Source organism: Electrophorus electricus, chromosome 5, assembly GCF_013358815.1.
Source record: "Electrophorus electricus isolate fEleEle1 chromosome 5, fEleEle1.pri, whole genome shotgun sequence".
Taxonomy (NCBI): Eukaryota; Metazoa; Chordata; class Actinopteri; order Gymnotiformes; family Gymnotidae; genus Electrophorus; species Electrophorus electricus.
Genome location: NC_049539.1, coordinates 5,860,993 through 5,876,159, shown reverse-complemented (window position 1 = coordinate 5,876,159; position 15,167 = coordinate 5,860,993). Strand labels below are relative to the sequence as shown.

General features: G+C 43.2%; 1 protein-coding gene across 1 annotated transcript; it reads left to right on the top strand.

Annotated features, from left to right (window-relative positions):
* The first annotated feature begins 2,184 nt into the window (after positions 1–2,184).
* On the top strand, positions 2,185–14,453 carry nr2f5 (nuclear receptor subfamily 2, group F, member 5). The gene is made up of 4 exons (XM_027013615.2): positions 2,185–3,279; positions 10,279–10,559; positions 11,110–11,356; positions 12,969–14,453. Exons 1-4 carry the CDS (start codon positions 2,913–2,915, stop codon positions 13,283–13,285), a joined length of 1,212 nt encoding a protein of 403 aa, XP_026869416.1. The 5' UTR covers positions 2,185–2,912; the 3' UTR covers positions 13,286–14,453.
* The last annotated feature ends 714 nt before the right edge of the window (positions 14,454–15,167 follow it).

Genomic DNA, 15,167 nt, shown 5'->3' with positions numbered 1-15,167 from the left:
TAGAATTACACTTAATTAGTAGCCCCTGCCAAAAATAATGCCCTTACTCAGTACCATAACAGCCTGCGGAATGATGTAATAGCAAGTCAAGGGGCTAATTGGTCAACAGGTAGGGTTACATGTGACAACAATTAAGGCAAGTTAAAGGCCAACAGTATGGCCCCTGGCACTAGAAGGGAGTTCCTCACCAGGGGCAGTACTAAAGAGGAGTGTTTTAATTTGCACTTTCTAAAACAGAGGAATGTATTTTCTATGTGCCCAAAGTTGATGTTTATTTTCCTTAATTTCCAGTGGTTTAGTCTACACATGCTTTGCCAATAAGCATAATAAGTGTATATTGATATTATGAAGAATTTACTTTTTATTAGTGAAAACTAAACCTTGGGAATGGACAGTCATAAGTGATTCGACTGGTGTACGGGATATACGTTTAGTGTCGTTTATAGAAAACGCGCATGAGAGAGAGAGAGAGAGAGAGAGAGAGAGAGAGAGAGAGAGAGAGAGAGAGAGAGAGAGAGCGACTGTAGGGCTATTCGCAGAAAAAAATGCCAATTAACTGCGGTCAGAACTTATAGTTCTGTGTCGTCATTGCGTGACAGACAGCCGTTTGCTGCTGTAGGACTTTTAACCTATTTATGAGTCCATCAGGAATTATGCAACTTTTAGTTTAGCCAAATCGGCCACACTGTAATTACAAAACACTCTCCAACTATTTGATTTAGATCAAGTATATAAATAAAGCTGTTTTATTTTAATCCCCAAAATAAACATCGAAATGTAACCACTAGCATTTTCATAATGTTTCCATGTTAATCTGTATCATCCATCGATGTCCCAACACGAAGTAACAGATATGTTAGTTATTTAATAGCTATTTTATGTTGAGCCCGATTGTTCTTTTTATGTCTTTTACTAGCCTATTTGTGGTCCTCGTTTAAATTAAGTGAACATAAGTGAACACGTGTATTTGCGTGAAGCAAGAGCAACACAGAATACGTTAACCACATGCATACTTCTTAAGCCACCATTAGTAAGGTCATCTCAAATAAATCAGAATCCCATGTGGACTACTGTTTAGTTAAACGGCTTCATTTAGATGATTGCAGATATATAAAAAATAGACCCGAGAATTTAAACTACAAAACAGGACAACCACCTCTGTTGGTTCTATTTATCAGTATAAGGCTAATTTATTTTACATTTTTAGAACATGCTAACTTATAATGACCTAATTAGTGATATGTCCAATTACTACGAGTTTTTGTTTTACTTGTAACGCCGTATGATTGTCCACGTGGCTCAAAACGTCTTTATAAAACATCATCATTAACATCACTGCCACTCTCAACTGCGGCCTTTTGTTCCCTAACAGCGAAATGGCACGTGAAGTTGAGGAATACCGTAACTCTTTACTGACAAAACCAACAAGAGAGGTTTGGACCCCTGTCAGGGTCCAGTATCCCATGGTGAAAACTTAGTCACCACTGTTTGGCCTCTTTCTGTTTAATCATAGCCTACATTGCACAAACAAGCAATTTAACACGTGTGTATCCACTTGAGTAGCCTGTCCTTCCACGTTCACTTCTTTAAGAAATACGTTTCACTGAACTGTTGAGGAGTTAACCTTTTTCAGCTGAGTATGCGTTGCAAAAATTAGAAAAGTCAACTCAATGTATTAAACAGATAGAAAACAACTATTAAGTTACAAAATAAATCTTTTATTTATTTTATGTGTTTGTTTGTGTAGAGATGGTCACACCACTCTGATGATATTAGAATTTTATGTAAGCTATTTTCAAGCTTGTTTTTTATCCAGCAAGCCTTTGCATATAACAACTTTAAAATGAAGCAGCCTATAAATGTGTTGGTGGCAGTGGTATATCTAATAATGCATATCAGCATCACAATAACTAAACCAATTTAACAAATAATCTTGAGATCGCTCCTGTTCACAATTAAATCGCATTAGGGCGCTAATAAAACCACCGCTGTCTAATTGGACAACTGCTTGTTTGATCAACTCCCACAAACCAATAGGCGTACTGGTTTTTATCTCAACCCCATACCAAGAGAAGGCGTCATGTCCAAATATGGTGGGTAAATCCTTATTTGGAGCGTAGTCGGTGGAGCTTCATCCACCAAGGCTGTTTAGTGTCACTTTCACCAAATTCTGAACTACGACTGTGAGAGATGGGACTGACAGCTGGCGGATGAACTACGCTGCTCTGGCAAAGATTTTCGCAGTATTCAACTTTTGCCAAATTGCGGTTTAATGGATGCTCTTTTTCAAACTATAGTGGGCTTCACGATTTGTTTCTGTCTATGTTACTGTCTGCTGCCTACAAGGAGCGCACATGTGAATTGAATTACCTCTGTTTTGCAACGCATGTTGTGCTGTTTAAAAGGGGATCTGTGGTTTATATTGAAACTGTTGCATAGCTTATGTTTTATCCGGGATTTTTATTGTCCACCTTTTAACAGACATATACCATATCTGGTATAACCGAAAGTAACCAAGACTTAATTTTGTCTTTGGATCGATGTTTATTGTGGGCTTATTGTAAAGCTCGGAGTGCCGACTATCGAGTCTTGGGCGTTAGTGACTGTATACATACTGAAACTTGTTTGAGGATTTCCGCTCGGAACATGAAAACTTGCAGAGGTGTCCTACTTCGTGATCATGCCACCGTTACCTTTTCATTATAAACTTTGTAAGTCGAGTAATTAGAACACCAGGTCTTCATATATTGTAGTAGGTACAAAATACTCAATAAATTCCATCTTCTTTCCGGGAAGAAGCCTCACAGTAGACTCGCCTTGCTTTCCCAGGACGTCAGATCGGATTGTAATCTCCTCCCCGCTTAAAGGAGTCACCCTGTATCTGTTGTCTAACCAAAGCGTTACGGGATAGCATGGCAATGGTAGTAAACCAGTGGCAAGAGAACATTTCGGCTGATCCTGGGTCACAGCTCCAGATTTGCGGCCAGGAGCCCGGAGGGACACCGGGAACACCTTCTGGTTCCACCCCAGGGAACGACGCACTTTCCGGGGACAAAATTCCCAACGTGGACTGCATGGTGTGTGGAGACAAGTCCAGCGGCAAACACTACGGCCAGTTCACTTGTGAGGGTTGCAAGAGCTTTTTCAAGCGGTCGGTGCGACGCAACCTGACTTACACCTGCCGGGGCAACCGCGACTGTCCTATCGACCAGCACCATCGGAACCAGTGCCAGTACTGTCGGCTTAAAAAGTGTCTAAAAGTCGGAATGAGGCGAGAGGGTGAGTCTGTAAACTAAAAACTACAACGTACTTTGTTTACAGTGCTATTACACGATATTTACACATCCGAATCAACAAAATTCTATACGAGTGCTTATCGCAGGCTATCAAGTCGACCAAAATGTCACTCTGTAACCTAAGTGCCTTTCAGATCAGATCTAACCCCGTCAATAGTCCGAAATTATGGTCGCTAATTAAGCAGATGAATAGATATGTTGGCTACTTAGATTTTGAATGTTAAAGCCCGCACAGTTCAATCCATACAGGCTATTCAATCCCCTTATTTTATTGCCCAGTAAACACCTTTGCTTTCTTATTAATTATGGTGTTTGTCTCCCGATACTCCAGCTACTACCAAAGAGTCCTAGTGCGTGTATTGCATTGTGCGTAGTTAAGGATGGTCGCCTAGCATAAAAGAGACTCGTTGGTTGCAAGTTAGCAGCACGAAACGTTTTGCTTTTAATCGGACGGTTCCTAATAGTTCTCGTAGAGTTCTGTGCGTACAAGCGAACGTGTATATAAGGGAACAAGCGTCACTAGAAAAGCGTGATACTACCTAGTCCACTTTTGGTTAGATATGGAGATTTCGTAGCGCTCTTAGAACATTACTCAAAATCTGTTTTGAATTGAAGGATGGAGGGTAATCGCTTGCTTGTTGTCACCACGTCTTTGGCGTTCTAAAACCGGAGTAGCCAACTGAGGTCGCATGTGCGTTATTGTTTTCTGTGTGATAGGCCTGTGTCGCTATGCAATCAGAGCAGTGTTCCTTCGTAATAGACTATCTTGTGATTGGTAAATAGGTGTAATAGGCTATCTAGTGGTCGCAAATAGGTGAAGTCTTACATGAGACATTTGTGGCACAGAATAAAATACCTTGTACATAAAACATTGTTAGTATTTGCTGGAATGTAATAAAAAGTGCAATAAAACATAAGTGCAATAAAACATTTTGATGACTCGAAGTAGGTTCGAATTTTAGTTTCTTGGTTCTGGACTGTGTGACCTATACAATTAATTTGGTCTATAAAAATATACAGCAGTGTCTACATTTAGTGTCTAAATGAAAACGAGATCATTTACCACACCAATTTTGGCCTTTATCAAAGCAACTATGGGTAATATTTTGATAAAGTGTACAAGCCGGTGTCTTAGATGATAAGATGACAAACAAAACCACCTGAAATTTTGAGCTGTTTTTTGGTTCACAGTGCCTATACAGTTTGCGCTTTTGTAACCAAAGTGGACAAGATAAATAACTTTAGAATAGATGCATGGATGTCACAAGCAGTGTTGGACATAGAGAGAAACAAGTCATCCACAGATCGTGGTCCCCGTTTCTCTTCCCTCTTTGCTATCACATTAATCTATTCAGTGCTCAAAAGTAAAAATCCATCAAAATTAAATTTAGGGAAGGAAACTACAATTTCTCAGTTAGGATTCAGGATAGTCTCTTTATGCTGACCATAGCCTAACCATAAGTTCATTACTATAGTAGCTTACATTTCATGACATATTTTCATTTTTTAATCAAATGTAACACTGTTTTTAAATATTTCCTTATGTAGGCTATTACTTGTAAAAGTTTGAGTTGGCAAATGTAGCACCACAAAAGCTTATTTTATCTTTGCATGTTTGGCATTAGTCACAACAAAATGTAAAGAATGTTCCTAAATTCAGTGTACTGCCATCCTTAGGTTTTATTTGTCATTCTCACGTAATGTTTAACATTGGAAACTGACAGAGATCGCTTAAATGGAGTATTGTCAGACACGTGTACCGCCTGTATATACATATACCACAGTTCATACATAAGTTATATTTGCTCTCAATTATGCAGCGTGGTTGCCTGACAGGTAATAGATAAAGAAGCTCCTTGCACGGCGTTCCGTGCCTTAACCAAACTATCCCCCAGAGTAGTATTTCAAATGCTGTATTCCCCTAAGTGCATCAGAACCGAACTAATCTCTGTGTACTGTATTCTGTATGGAAATAAAAAACACTTGATTTAAATAAAGGCCTCCTCCTTGGTTCTGACATGTTAAAAATGTACAAACACAACTACTGAGCTAGTTTATGGTTTTCTGGTAGGCATAATGTTTTCATTGTGTCCTGGGAGTTTACAGACAATGATTATAATTAGAGCAAATTAGATTGTTAAACAACAAATAATATAAAGAAACCCATATGGAAAACATTTGAACACCTTCTAGCTAAATTTGCTGAAGTATTTACAAGAAAGTTTTATAATATTTACAATCATATTTAAAGGGCTGAAGCAGATATGGTCCACACACAAACACAAATAGTGTATATTAGTTCTGTATTCAAAAAGCCTTCATGCCAAAATGTTTTCACCACACCCTGAGGTTAGGTATAACTACAATCAGAGAAGCAAACCATAGCTCACACAGATTTTGTTTTATGTTCACTGGGATGTTTGCACGTAATCAAACCAGCAGTGCATCAGAATTGTTTCTTAACTGAGTAGATGTGTGAGAGATTCTGTAGGTGTTGACACTGATAAACAGACATCCATTAATAGCCCTGGAAAAAAAGGAGCTCTTGTCTCATGAAGAGACACCCTGAAAAGTGTGGTTGAACTATTGTGTGGTTTTTTTCTGAAGAGGGCGAATTCAGTGCACTCTTTGTGATCTGAAGTGTTCAGAAATCCTACTCATTACTCCTACTGATGCATCACATGTGTTTGCCGATGAATGAGGGTAAATCATGATGCACCCTCTGTCATGCCACGTAACACACCCCCTGTTCAAGGCCTGTTAAGAAACAACATTTTCTCCCCTTTTGTATGCCAGTATTTCGACCACCAGTCATCTTCGTGCAGGCATACATGACCTCAGGCTGGAGCTGGGTGTGTATATGTGGAGCAGGTCAAGGGCCCGAGCTGCTGGGACTTTGTTTCCCTTTTCAGCACATCACTAGGTCACGGCTCTGTCCTCCCTGCTGACGGCTCTACCTGTTTTCGCACCTTGGGCTGCTCTCAACGTGACTGACATTCCAGGTTGACAGCGGGCCTCCCGTGATGGAGAGAGAGTGAGAGCAACCGGCTGACAGCAGCCCCATGGGCTCTGCAAGCGTGTGTCTTTCTAGAATGTTCCACATGCTTGACCTGTGTTGGGGGGGAAAAGGCCCGATATAGACAGAAAGAGAGGACCGGCATTCAAGCATTCACCCATAGTCTATCTCACACTTCTTTCACTCTCTCAAATTACTCTATATCTTTCTCACGTGCATGCAAATACTCTCATGTTCGTTAAGACTCGGTATCTCCCCAGTGATGAACATTGTAGTTTGGCTCCTAAGATGTGTTGTACAGGGGGGAACGGAGAAAAAAATTCACCTCCCTCTGGGCTCACACCCGAGCAATGCCCTGAGCGTAAGTGCTGATGGGGCTAACAGTGCACATGCACTGCCTGCTGGAACTCCACCATGCACATTCACACTGGGGAATTATCCCACGACCCGGAACACACAAACACGGGAAAATATAGGTCAAAGGAAAATAAACATTAATAATAGACAGGTTTCAGGCAAAGTCCAAATGTGACAGCTCTCTGCGGGGCTTGGGTAAATATCACCTCTCTACCCGCACAGTCAGCTAACCCTACCCTGCTGGTCTGCAAACAGACATGGATGTCTTCCCTTTTGGGGCTGACATGGTGGCAGATTCTTTGACTGTGTTTTCTTTTAAGACCTATAATGTGAACTTCAGGCCTGCAGATCTGTTGTTTGAAGACATTTCGCTAGCAATAAAGGTAGAAGGTCATGCCTTTAGAGATGACCTATGCCGTTGTTATAATACTCAGAAATGCTAACTGATAGTCATGAATTTTGTGCAGTAATTTCTCCAATTATTTGCAGTGCAAGCATTTATGGGTGAAGCAGCTTATTCCATTAAATGTTTCAACAAGGTTAAAGTGCGCATAACAGATTTCAAAGTACCTCGGCTCAAGAGCACATAGTCTTGTAATGTACTTGTCTCCTGAGGTGAACTCTTGCTATTTTGTCACCATTTGATTGTTAGACTGTACCTTTCTCCCTGCCTTGTGTGTGGTGATGGAGGTCCTACATAATGTTATGAAATGTGTTAGTCTGGACCACAACAAATGTGTGTTATAAGAGAGAGAGAGAGAGAGAGAGAGAGAGAGAGAGAGAGAGAGAGAGAGAGAGAGAAACAAGGTTGGTCTGCCTGCTGAGATACTTAACCTACAGCAAAAGACTTCCTCTAGCACTCCCACCACCACACCTACAGGTTTAGCATATTCTCTTAATAATTCACCAGTGCTTCATAAGTGGTAATATAGAGCTGTGGAGACTTAGCAGTCAGAGTCTCTCCACTCAAAGCACTCCTCCAGTCTCTTTTCTGTTGTGTGCCGCGAAGATAATACTGGCTGTAACGTGTCAAAAACCTGTTTGGCCACCATTTACCCTTGTCTGACCTTTTGACACAAGGTTTATCAGTCCTGGTTGTCAAGGAGACCCAATGAAATGCACATTCTTGTATTTCTCTGGTCTCATATAAAAATATGCAGTGCATGGGATCCTCAAAACCACATTTGAGGACTCCTTCAATAGCCAATTCTCTCATGCTGTCACATACTGTGCAAATGTATGTTAAAGGAATGGAAAGGTTTTTCACTGTCTCCGAGATGTGTACATCATTTAACATACAACCTGAAATTTCCAGTAGAAAAAAAAAATAATTTAGCTGTTCATATAGACATTGAATAACTCACTGCTCTTTGACTGGTGCCTGGCACAGGGGAATTTGCCTGGAAGGCACATTTGTTAGCAGTAATGACATCATCCTTACAGGAACGTCTTGGGCTTCAGGTCACTTCGAAAGGACAAAATGGCTATCAGTAAAATAAACACTTCAGTGAATCGTCTGTTATGTTGTAAAAACCTCCCTGTATGTGTTAGCATGAGCCTCTGAGTGAACAGAACAGTGTGCTAAGGTCAAGACAACACCCCTGCCGTCATAGCATGCGTGCACATTTCAAACTCTGCCTGAACTCCTCTTTGATGCCCTCTCCATACCGCCGCTAGAGCATGACATCCCCAGAGCAGGATGGGGGGTTGAGCCCACTCTCCCGAAGGTGCAGTCACTTCTTCTAACTCTGCACCCCCACCGGCTCCGGCTGGACACTCCGAGATGACTCTGGCAGCTGGCTGGTTTCTTGGTACTGCTGAGTGTGATTCCTTGCTCCCTCTTTCTAAGTCCTTTTGTCCCATGTGGTCAGACTGTGATCCTCTTCACACACTTCCCACCTTCTCATGTTTAATGGCTTTGCTGTCTATGGTGTGTGTTTTTGCCCTCTGAACATGCAGCTTCAAACATGCAGCTTCAAAGAATACATCTGCAGTTAGTGAGAAAATTGAAATTGTGAAAATCACTGGTTCTGAGAATAGTCTGCTTGTATATTTATTGTTGTTGAAGAACATTATCAGTACCATATGCCTTAGAATCCATCGCTGTAACTAGAAGTGAACATCAATTAAGGTTTATCCAGGCGAGGCGATATCGCACTGCATCTGCAAGTCATGATGATAAAGAATAATCTCCACTTTAAGAGTAAGGTTATGACCATAGCCCACAATCCTCAGGTGGTACAGTTAATCTATTCTAAGAGACACTGGGCCATAAAACATTTTCCCTGCACTCCTCCCCCCGTCCCACCCACGTTCGCCGTATGTAACAGTAGATGGAGTTATTGTTCGGACAGCGGGGTGGCTGAACAGGGTGTTTTCCAAATGGACTTTGAGTGGTCCTTTGCCTCCAGCTGAGCCATTTGTCAGGGAGAAGTGTGAAAAGCCCTTCTGCCTTAGCAGGCTTCACGCTCTCATTACTCAGTGACGCAGGCCAAAGAAGAGCTTATCTCTCTGATGGGCTGCACAGATAGTGCCCGAACACATCGAAGGGTTCCGTCTCATTTCTCATGTTTTTATTCAGGAATGAGCAAAACGTTCAGGTATAATATACACAAAACAATAGAGTTCACAATAAAAGTTCATTTTGGCAAACTATGTTTGAAATGCAGTTATGATTTGGATGTGAGCTAACTTTCATATAGTGAGATCACCACTTATATAGTGTGCAGTGGGAGGAAAATGATTTGTTTCTGAAAATTAAGGAAATGTGTGTTTGTAAATACAGCAAGCTGCTGGTGCAGTGACACATGGAACTTAAACCTGTGATAAGTTTATATCTGTATTCAGAGTCGTAGTGTCACAGTTCACCTAGTAGGAGGGACATGCCCACTACCCCCCCCCCCCCCCCCACACACACACACACTACACCACACCTGCCCTGTTCCCAATCTTCCAATTATTGATAATCACGAGCACCTGTTCCTCATTTGCCCTCTTTTGTTCTCCTCAGTATTTATAGCCCACAGGTACCTTCTGTCATTGCTTTGCATTGTCGGTTGTCCTGTGCCTGGTGCCCACTGCCTGTACCTGCTCTCAAGCACCTTCATTCTGCATTCTCAAACGTTTTGAGTTATTACTGCTGCTTTGTCAGTTTTGCTTAATTTCGAGTGTGTTCAAGTCAAGTAGAACATCATGGAGAATAAAATCTTTCACTCACCTCTTGCTCCGTCCTTGCTGCCAACATCACAGGTAGCTTTGTATTAGTGCATGTCCTTTGGGGAAAAAAAGAAATTCTTTTTGTTTTATTGCCTGCAAAACAAATCAAAGATGAAATTGTTCAAAAACTATTGCAAATTGCTATTATAAGCAGTTTTAAGAATAAATCTATTTAATGAACAATGTATAAAAACACTTTCTCCTTAAAAAGCTTATATATTGGGTTTAAATGAAAGTTAGTAGAAGCCAGTTAGCCAAGTTAATTATGTTCACTGATTCTCACTAGTTTTTGTTCACAACTAGAGAAGTATTCCCTTGAATTGTCACGTCTGTTCTGAGCACCATTCCAGTCAACAGGCTTATCCTCCCTCCCTTTCTGTTCCTGTCTCCCAGCTGTGCAGCGGGGACGCATGTCCAGCTCTCAGTCCAGTCCCGGCCAGTACCTGACCAACGGCAGTGAAGCGTATGGTGGCCAGCCTTACCTCTCGGGCTTCATCTCGCTGCTGCTGCGTGCCGAGCCATACCCCACATCCCGCTATGGCGCCCAGTGCATGCAGTCCAACAACCTCATGGGCATCGAGAACATCTGTGAGCTGGCGGCACGTCTGCTTTTCAGTGCTGTGGAGTGGGCCAAGAACATCCCCTTCTTCCCCGATCTGCAGCTCATGGACCAGGTAGAGCCAACAGCTCCAACACAAGTACTGCTTGGGGTGGGCTGGAACCCGTGCTGGTGGTGACAAATTAATGCGCATAGCTAGACAACTGCATGAAAATGTTGTTTTATGCATGATCAGGAGTGTTGCTTCTGTTGAGGCTTTCAAATCAAAACAACACTCTTACAGGCACTCTGAAATCTTTTCAGATATTGTGTTGCAAGAAATGTTGCCTGTCATTGCAAGAATTGGAAGAATCATTATTAAATTGAGATAGATGTGATAATGCATTATGAAGTGAACTTTCAATTATATTAATACACTGAAAACAGTTATACCACCAGTTCAGCAGTTCCTCCAGAAAAAAACATCAAACAGAGTCAATGTAGAGTTGTGGGTTCACAGAATGAAGTTTGCCAAATCTCTGCTTTGTGGTCCTTCACTGCTAGTGACCCAAAACAGTCATAGTAGTACAATAGATGCGGTTCATTCAGCAAAGCTGGTGACACTTCACCTCACCAGCTAATGTCTCATCGTCACTGACGTCCTGCTCATGATGACTGCCCCATAGGTGGCGCTGTTGCGCATGTCGTGGAGTGAGCTGTTTGTGCTGAACGCAGCACAGTGCTCTATGCCACTGCATGTGGCGCCCCTGCTGGCTGCCGCCGGCCTGCATGCCTCGCCCATGTCGGCCGAGCGCGTCGTCGCCTTCATGGACCACATCCGCGTGTTCCAGGAGCAGGTGGAGAAGCTGAAGGCACTGCAGGTGGACACGGCTGAGTACTCCTGCCTCAAGTCTATCGTCCTCTTCACCTCAGGTAAGTTGCACAAAATCCTTCAGCTCCAGCTTTTTCCGACTGATTTCAGCATTGTGTAGGCAGTTTGCCACGTCCACAGATCTTGTGTTCTGAAAGGTGGTCAGTCCTCATTGTTCATTGTTCTCCAAAAATCTGTGTAGCCATCAGCCACTACCAACTACAAAGACCATTCTTAATTATTTATATGCCCCTAAGTCATAAGCCTTCTTCAGCCCTGGGTCTAGAGTTCTAAAGCTGAGAGAGACCTCCTCTGTGACATTGGAGCCCTCCAGGGCTAGAGAACATATGAAGTTGCTTGAAATACTATCCATGCACTATGTGCAGCAATATTCTGTACTCCTTTATACACAAACCCCAGTTATTATTGGCTGGGTGATACATTAACAGGCAGAGGCAGGCCACTAGCGACACCTCAGACATAACACTGGAGGTGTCCTGTGCGCATCATTTTAATGTTTCGCCAGTCCAGTTCTCTCCCCTGACTCCAGCTCCCACTCTCGGAAATGCACCAAGCTCTTCCAAACGGCTGCTGAATCCACTCTTTTTTTCTTTCCTTCATCCCTCGTTTCTTCACGCTTCCATCTATTATTGAAAGCAGGCAGGCAGGCTCCGCCCTGCTCCCCCCCTACCCTCCCACCAGCATGCCTGAATTATGTATGCTGAGCTACAGCGAAGGGGATTTGCCCCAACCCAGGCCTGACCTACATAACCTCTGTAGAGCAATCCACAGGTCTCCTCCAGCCCCAGCCAGGCCAGCTCCACCTCCCCAGCCCAGGGAGAGAAGCCATGACCCTGTCAGCCCGCGATCGCCCGGCAGGCGTCCAGCGTCAGCGGTCCCTGGGTGCAGAGTGGTGGGGGCTCCTCCGTGCATGTTCTCAGTGGTAGACAAAGACAGACAGCGAGAGAGACGGAGAGCGACGGAGCAGGGGAGCAAGAGAGAGAGAGCGAGTGAGAAATAGAGAGAGTGTGCCCGTGGCCATAACAGAAGCCGCACAGAGGCATATGAGTATTATTACTGTACTGCCGTTATTATCCGGGGCCGGTGTATCCTAGTCACCCTCACACACACGACACCCAAAATTCTGCATACAGTAATGGAGGATATCTTTCTGTGCATAAACATCATGCTGACACACATGCATTTGCATCCATCCCAGGACTCCAGGGGTGGGAGAGGAGGCTTCTTATTCCTGTTGAAATATGAAGCAATCAATCTTTTTTCCTCTAAACCAGAAACCCAGCAGGACTACTTTTGTGTTCCTGGGCTAGAAAGCATAAATAGTCGTAGGGAATGAGAATGAGGGTCATGGGTTGAAATCTTGAGACAATTTTTCATACTCAAGCTTTTTAAAGAAATCTACTCTCCTTATGCGTTCAGAAACACCAAATGGCTCTTATCCTGGAAAGAGTGCTGCTGGTGTCAAATGTTTGCATTTCTCTTTGAAGCGAGAAGCTGGAGTACAGCCTTGGGCTGTTCCAAATTCAATGAGCTCGAGTGTTTACAGGGCTACATTGTATTGTAATGAAGCCCTTATGTTCTGGAGAAACACCCATGCCACTGTTGGCGGCTTGCTCTAACGTTTCCTTCCCCATCTCTCCATCTCTGCTCCAGACGCCATGGGTCTCTCAGACGTGGCACACGTGGAGAGCATCCAGGAGAAATCGCAGTGTGCCCTGGAGGAGTATGTGCGTAACCAGTACCCCAACCAGCCCAACCGATTCGGACGCCTGCTTCTCCGCCTGCCCTCCCTGCGCATCGTTTCCTCGCCCGTCATTGAGCAGCTCTTCTTTGTGCGCCTGGTGGGTAAGACACCCATCGAGACCCTACTGAGAGACATGCTGCTGTCCGGCTCCAGCTACAACTGGCCCTACATGCCCATGCAGAGGGACCGTCCCATTTCCCTTCACTACAATGAGAACGGGCCCTGAGCATCACCCAGGGCCACTGAAGCCACACCCTCCTCAGTGGGGTCGCAGCCAATAGTTGGACTCTATTCATTGGCCACAAGCCCCCCTCCTCAGTACCCATCAGCACCACTTGCTATTCTGATGCACCAGCTGTCCGTGCCGTGGTAGGAAACGGAACTTGCCATTCGCAGGCTGGTCTTTTAGAGCCTCGGCGAGATTTCTGAAGCGGCTGCTCAGCAGTGCTTTTTGATCTCTGACTGAGGACATGCATACAGCACTGCTTGACTGAAAAAGGGCTGAGTCCATTCCTGATTACTCAAACAAACCAGAAGCCGTTAAAGCCAATACCAAATTGTGTGTTTTTCTTTTTTTTACCAGGATTTTTGAGAAAAAAAGTTATGCTGGGGGGGGAGGGTTTCGAAGTCTGCAGCTAGTTTCAAAGGCAAACTCAAGGCCATGTCCATATGTGCGTGAAAAGCTCCGAGAAGACTGTGCCTGCAGCTGAAACTGAAAGGTTAGACAGAGGATAACCCTCTAGCCCCAGAGAACCAGAGAGGTCAGTGAGTACCTGAACATGCTAATGTCATTGCCAAAGCATACGAACCACATGGAGCCGGTGCTGGTGACAAAAGCCTATTTTGGCTCATCTCAACATTGACTTTGTATTTTGAGTCTCTGAAGGGATTCTTATGATGTGAAAGAGGCACTTGCTATTTGAAACCAGGCCCCCTCCTCTCTCTGTGTTCTTCTCAGCTACCACCAAAAATTCAGAACGGCTACACAGAGACATTGTAGACTTGCATTCAAGATCTGTCTACAGTGTTTACTGCCAGTATTCAAACTTTCATTCCTTTTATGAAGGACTAAACATTCTAACAGTAAAAGTCAGAACCTCAGTGAAAACATATAGTCGGTTCTTTCGAGGACAGGGCGCCTTGCTGTAGCAATAGATATCTTCCAAGTTTTCTGTTATTTGGTTTGTCAAAGTATGTCAAAATAAAAGTCCAATTGTCACGGTTTTAACATGGCACTACAGCTTTCAAAGGCAACATTTGGATCTAAAAGCCATAGGAGCTTCTGAAAGCAGGATCTGTTGTATTACTTCACAAAATATTTCTATGATTTTTTTCCCCTGCATTTTAGGTTTGAAAAAAGTGAATTGTTGAAATAAAAGCTACCATTCACAAAACTCTTTGTTATTTTGTTTTATACAAAATGTTATAACTCTCATAGTGTACTTTTAGCATAAAGAATTAAAGATGCTATATAAAGTCTAAATTAACTTATATGGGACTATATACTAAAAATGGGATTCAAAGCACTTTTGTAGGTCATTCCTTCTAAGTGCTCCATACTGTATTAGCGCTATATTATTAACATAGATCCCCCACTGGGCAAACGTATGCTGTTTATCCCCCTCTATACCCCCTCCTCTCATGGAGGACAGAGATAAGATGTTCCACCCTGTTCCACCTTGTGGCAGAGGGGCAGCTCCTTTGAGGATGACTTATGCCTTCATTTCAAAGCTGTCATTCGCAGCCTGACACAATGACCTATCCAGCACTGGCCAGCAATATGTTAGCTCCTCGCAAATGCACAAAACACGTGTCTCATTGCCTATAGCAGGGGACGGGTGAGTGTGTAAGCGAAGCGTGTCTATGGGTCAGTGCTGCATATTGACATGTAACCTTATAACCTAGCATTTTGTTGAAATACAAACACCAGGTTGCTTGTTTACCAAGAGTATTAATGGGAAGCTATAACTTACCCTAATACATATATTATATAGCACAAGTTACTAAGTTGTTATAGAGAGCAGACTTAAGACAGATGGCTGGAATGTCCAATCCCAGCCCTTCTATATAGATCATTCTCAGTTGAAATTAATTGTCCCAGGTCCCAC

What these genes read in the sequence shown, in the direction of transcription:
- nr2f5 (XM_027013615.2), top strand. Translation starts at nt 2,913, where the DNA reads ATGGCAATGGTAGTAAACCAGTGGCAAGAGAACATTTCGGCTGATCCT. An exon ending in AGTCGGAATGAGGCGAGAGG is followed by an intron (nt 3,280 to 10,278) that starts GTGAGTCTGTAA and finishes CCTGTCTCCCAG; the next exon opens with CTGTGCAGCGGGGACGCATG. An exon ending in ATCTGCAGCTCATGGACCAG is followed by an intron (nt 10,560 to 11,109) that starts GTAGAGCCAACA and finishes ACTGCCCCATAG; the next exon opens with GTGGCGCTGTTGCGCATGTC.